The sequence below is a fragment of the Otolemur garnettii genome, unplaced genomic scaffold (genome assembly GCF_000181295.1).
Source record: "Otolemur garnettii isolate 467f Iridium unplaced genomic scaffold, OtoGar3 scaffold00468, whole genome shotgun sequence".
NCBI lineage: Eukaryota > Metazoa > Chordata > Mammalia > Primates > Galagidae > Otolemur > Otolemur garnettii.
The window spans coordinates 32,025-38,197 of NW_003852863.1; the positions used below are offsets into that span (position 1 = coordinate 32,025).

Genomic DNA, 6,173 nt, shown 5'->3' on the forward strand with positions numbered 1-6,173 from the left:
TAGCTTGCCCTCCATAAAAGATTATTAAAAGGAAATACTTTAATGATGAAAGCTGAACATAATTCTTCAGCAACTTTTATTAAAACAAAGAACATTTTATTTTTAATTATTTTTAATTAAAATAAGGATAAGGTAAATTACATAATGCTGAACTTAGTATACAATTGAAAGATGTCAAAAAAGTTGATAAAATATTGCAGAAAAATGTACCAGACTGATGTAAGCAATTTGTGAAATGATTTATTTTCTATGCATTTACGGCCATGAATCAGAAACAATAAAATAGCAATTTTGAATAAAATAACTATAGAGCTAATTTTTACAGAGAACTCTAGGTACCAGCTTGAGTGGTAGATGTTTTATAGACATTATATTTTGTAGGATCTTATTCCTATTTTAGATTATGAGGCCAGGTTATTAGATACTAAGTAACTTTTTAAAGGTCACACCATGTGAATTGCAAAGTCAAATTTAATTCTAGAACTAAAGGCTCCAGAGCCGAGTGACTAAAGTATGACATTACATTATATGAATTGATGAAAATACTCAAACCACTAAAGTGTCCTTTGCTGACCCTAACATAATAACTTTCTGGAAGTCTGAAATAAAAAAGTTCTTCCATAGCTGATACACATTTTCTATTTATAACTTATGGTTTCATATTTTAACAATAAAATTAACTGCCAAATCTTCTGTAATTAAGACTTAAAGATATTTTGTAGTCTTTCTAATACTGTTTAAGTTAATGATTTCTCAAAACCCTTCTGTTATTCGAACGAAAGTCCACTTAAACACTGCGTCCATTTTAATAAAGAAGCGTAAAGCACAAAATAAAAGTAATTTAGTGCACAGGCTGAGCTATGTCAACTTTCCTATTCTCCGTTTTAAGATCACTCAGTCTTTAACCATTATAGACTTTCAAAATTTGATTTTCAATCAGTACATATATTTTCTAATACAACATTTTAATTTTTGATACAGGTATTACATTAATGTAAAAATGTATTTTTCAATCAGACTTTTAAAAATATGTATATATTTATGGAGTTCTTTATTCCTTGCTACTTTTGCTTTTCATTATTCCAACAGCAATGTTTTGAAAAATGTAGACAATTTTATAAAAAATATTTTATTTAAAGACAATTGGGTAAGCTTTAAGGAAATTAGAGTGAGAACTTTAGATTCTTCAATGCAAAATGGGAACCAATGCCCACTCTCCACCTCATCCTTTCGGACTGCACTAGGGTTCTTGTCCTTATATAAACCATTTACTACTCTCTTAAGACCAGGTATCATAGAGCACAGTCCCTGACGTCTCACAGCTGCAGAGATGGATAACCAGAGAGTGATCTATTCTGAACTGAATCTTCCCCCAAACCCAAAGAAGCAGCAAAGAAAACCTAAGAACCCTAAAAGTTCCATTTCAGAATGTGAACAAGAAATAACGTATGTGGAATTACACCTTCAAAGAGAAGTTCAGGATTTTCAAGGGGATGGCAAAGCTTACCACTGCAAAGGTAAAGCTCTTAATAGCTCTTCCATGCAACTGTCCTAGGATGGGCAGTTGTGGTGCAAGGGTGTGGAGAAAGAGCAGGACGTGCTCACATAGTTTATTTCTTTTATTTATTTATTTATTTTTTGAGACGGAGCCTCAAACTGTCCACCTGGGTAGAGTGCCATGGTATCACGCTCACAGCAACCTCCAACTCCTGGGCTCAAGCGAATCTCCTGCCTCAGCCTCCCAAGTAGCTGGGACTACAGGCTCCCGCCACAACGCCTGGCCACACATAGTTTATTTCTAAAGATCAGAGTTCTGAGTTGACATATACTATTTTAATATGAAATAATCAGACAAATTTTACTCACATGTTGTTGAAATTTATAGTCTTTTTCCAACAACTCATGGGGCAATACATTTACTGAAAATACAGTGGTATATTCTGAGAGAAAGATCCCTGTGGTAGGTGTGGGTTTGGTGATTCTTTGTATATCTGGGGTCTCTTGGGTCCCTTGTACGTATTTTAACAAACTGTCCCCATCTCTCCTTTTTCAGTGTTTCCATTTCTCTTCCCACAGGCTTGCCATTCCCTCCAGAAAAGCTCATTGCTGGGATCCTGGGAATCATCTCTCTTGTCTTAATGTTCACTGTGGTAACCAGACTTGTCATTCCCTGTAAGTATGTTTTGTTTTACAAGAATTGTTGAAAGTATCTCTAAACACTTCATCAGATCAAGCCATAGAATTCTCATTTTAAAGTATGTTTTAGACTAAATGAGAATTGATTATTCAGAATTTTTCAAACTATAAATACAAGAATAACTGTAAAAAGTCTTTGCTTTCAATTATATGTATATATTAAAGTTTCATAGGGGTGCCTGGGGCTCAGTGGTTAGGGAGTCAACCATATGCTTCGTGGCTGGTGGGTTTGAACCCACATGGGCCTGCTAACCAATAAACAAAGCAAACAAGCAAACAAAAAGAAAACAGCTAAGTGTTTTTGTGGGTGCCTGTAGTTTCAACTACTAGGGAGGCTGAGGCAAGAGGATCGCTTGAGCCCAAGAGTTGGAGGTTGCTATGAACTATGACACCATGGCACTCTACCAAGGGTGATAGAGTACAATAAATAAAAAGAAAAATCATAACACAGATATATTTTAGGAGTCTGAAAAGATTATCAATAAATAAAAATTAATTATTAAAAGTTGTTGAAACAAATAATTCCAGTATTACAATATATGAAGTATACAAAAATGGTAAAGTATGGTTTTGTAGGCTCTGAAAAGATTTTTTTCCTCAAATCTTCTTTACTTTACTTTTTCTAGCTAAAATCAGTTTTACCACAGATAATTCTAAGTGATATAGCATATTTCAAAGACTATAATTATTGTGACTTATTTAGATATTAATTTTTAATAAGGATTACTCTAATTTTTCCAGCTCCAATAGCACAGACGCAGAGCAATTCTTCGCAGAACATAGGAACTCAGAAAGGTACTGATATTAGTCATTTTATATTTTGCTTTGATCTTTGGCTGTGCAAAAATGATAATAGATATTTTTAAGGGTAATAAAATAATGAACAATAAATATCCAGAGGTAAAGGTAATGGGGGGCATTCTCTTATCTTCAATAATTAGTATAAATACTAATGTGAAATTGCTACACCCTCTTTTTGCTATTTGACTCAAATTGCTACTGCTACTATTTGGTAACAGTTAAATCATTTTGATTTTCCAAGAAAAGTAGTTTTGCCAATTAGTTTTCAGACATTTGAAGGGTGGATTTTTGTTTGATGTGTTTCTTTATATTACAATATAATTAGGGAATGAGAGGCTGATGCTTTTCTGTGCATATGTATGAGTGCTTTTCTTTAATATATTTATGAGGATATAAAGACAGGTACACACATTTTTGTACCTTTGAAAATGTGTAAACTAATAATAATATTTAAAAATCTTATTTTGGAGATAGTAATTCATAATTTTTCCTTAGCATATCAATGTAGTCGTTGTCCAGAAGAGTGGTTCACATATTCTACCAATTGTTATTACATTGGTAAGGAACACAAAACTTGGAATGAGAGTTTGATGGCCTGTGCTTCTCAGAACTCCACTCTGCTTTACATAGATAGTGAAGAAGAAATGGTAAGATGTTAAAAGTTTCAAACACTTTCATAGAAGCTTATTTCAGTCAATATTATTCTGTTGTGTGACTTCACCGGTCACTGTGTATTTCCATTTATAATCTAATGTATATTTAAGTATTACCAATTGTCGCTGCTCATGGAAAACCATGTTTCTATAAATACTTTTATTCTAAATTAAATTTTGCAATTTAATTGTACAATGTAGAAACACATTGTGAATGTGCAAGTTCGTCACAGAGTGGACTCCTATAATACACATCAGATAGCAAAATAGGAGTTTCTAGCCCCAATAGCCCTGCTCATGTGAATGGTCTCATCACTTCTCCTCCCTCCTTCTCAAACCACTGTCCTGAATTTTGACATTACAAACTTTACCAGTTTTTGAATTTTCATAAGTGACAATACACATTTTCACGGCTATCTCCTTTTATCCTGTGTGATATATGTTCACTTCACCCATATTAATTCAGTGAGCTGCAGTTCTTAACTTTCACTAGAGTATTATCCACATGCCCTCAGGGACATAGAGTCTTCCTAGATGGAGCAGAAACCAGTATTTTTGGCTTCTGTGTCTCTTATTTCCTTAGTGGCAGCCCTTTCAATTCCTTTCATAATGACAACACTGAGAAACATAATAGAAATATACTTTGAGTTTATATTAGCATCAGGAAAAATGCATGTATTGGAAATTTATTTAAATTCATACTATATTTGTTTTGCCAACATGAGTTGCTATTAAATTACATGGGTCATAATTTTCAAAACTAATATAAGAAGAAGAATGAAATTACTAAGTATTAAGTGTTTAAGAGTTCATTTTAGCCAAAATTATAAAGTGGTTTTCAACTTTATGCTTAAAATATTAATTTTGTTTTGACAATTATAGATCTAATGAAAGAACACAGTACTTGCACTTTTAAACATTTGTAAAATTTTCAATAATTATTTAATATAGAATATTTATGTTCCTGTAGAAATTTCTGAACTCCCTGTTTCTTTGGTCATGGGTTGGAGTTTTTCGTCAGAGCAGTGGTCATCCATGGGTGTCAATAAATGGCTCAACGTTCAAACTTAAGTAAGTTTTTTTCAATGGTGCTATCTAGTAGAAAAATAATAAAATGGATAACAACAGAAGACTAATATAAGTAAGTTTAAGTTGAATTATAAACATTTAGAAGATGCTGAAATTTAGGGAAATGTTGACGTAAATGTTAGATTGGACCACAGTAGTTTCCCCTTATCAATGGTTTCACTTTCTGTAGTTTGAGATAAATGTAGTCAACCATAGTCAGAATATTTTGAAATGAAAATCTGAGAAAAAGGCATTATATGAGTTCACTGTTCTGAGTTCGTAGCAGTATGAAATTTCACATTGGTGCACTCTGTCTTGCCTGGGCCCTGAATCATCTATTTGACCAGCAGATCTACACACTAGAGGTGACCCACCTATCAATCACACAGAAGCCCTCTGGGGAGCAGACCAGTTGTAATAATATTGCAGTACTCGCATTCAAGCACCTCCTGTTTTACAATAATCACCCAAAGACAAAGAGTAGTGATGTTGGCATGCTGTTATACTTACTGTTTGGTTCTATTACTTACTGTTTTAAATCACTTTTTGTACCTAATTTCTAATAAAACATTATATGTTTACATATAGAATAAACACAGTATATAGTAGAGTTCAGTAAAATAGGTAGTTTTAGGTATTTACTGGTGGTCTTGAAGCACATCCCTTATAGATATGTGGGATTACTGTGTTATTTTCATGATAGCAATTGCGTTGAAACTTACTAGCATTACATTGAGACTTCCTTAACTGTATTTATGAAATTCTTTTCTTAAATTACATGAAAAATGCTTTTGTTTAATGGATTGTCCCCACAAAATATGACAGAAATATGTTTTTCTTCATTACAGCATAGAAGAAACAGGACTTGGTGAGCATAATTGTGCTTTGCTACTACTCTATACTCTTCAACCAGATGTATGTGGATATTCAACAATTTATATCTGTAAGCACAAGCTTTAGAAGGAAAGCACCTGAGTTTGAATTCAGCTGTGCAATTTTATATTTTGTGAAATGGAAATGTTATTTTTATTGAATATGTCAACATGAATTGTTATTTGTTCATAAATAAAAATATTTTTGAAAAAATTACAGTATAATACACATACCACAAAGAACAGGATATCATCTCTTTTGTATCTGGCTCTGTTTTGCTAAGCATTGCATGCGTGGCATGTCACCATTTAAAAGTTGCATGTTATGTACATCTGTTTATATGAAATATCAAGAAGAGGCAAACCCATAGAGAAAGTGGAATAGTGGTTGCCAAAGGCTACGGGGAGATTAGAATAGGATGTGACCACAAATTGCTACATTTTTTTCATTTTGGGGTGATAAAAATTTTGTAAACTTCAGAGGTGATTTTTGTTGTAAAACTACAAATATACTAAAAGTTTACTTCTTTTTAAACTTAAACGGATGAAAAGTACACGATCTACATGACTTCTCTATAAAAAC

The 6,173-nt window shown here is 32.8% G+C and overlaps 1 protein-coding gene across 1 annotated transcript; it reads left to right on the forward strand.

Moving 5' to 3' along the window:
- The first annotated feature begins 1,330 nt into the window (after positions 1 to 1,330).
- On the forward strand, positions 1,331 to 5,678 carry LOC100964977 (NKG2-A/NKG2-B type II integral membrane protein-like). Its single transcript, XM_003803719.1, has 6 exons — positions 1,331 to 1,517; positions 2,077 to 2,172; positions 2,938 to 2,991; positions 3,493 to 3,644; positions 4,621 to 4,721; positions 5,567 to 5,678. Exons 1-6 carry the CDS (start codon positions 1,331 to 1,333, stop codon positions 5,676 to 5,678), a joined length of 702 nt encoding a protein of 233 aa, XP_003803767.1.
- Positions 5,679 to 6,173: the final 495 nt, after the last annotated feature.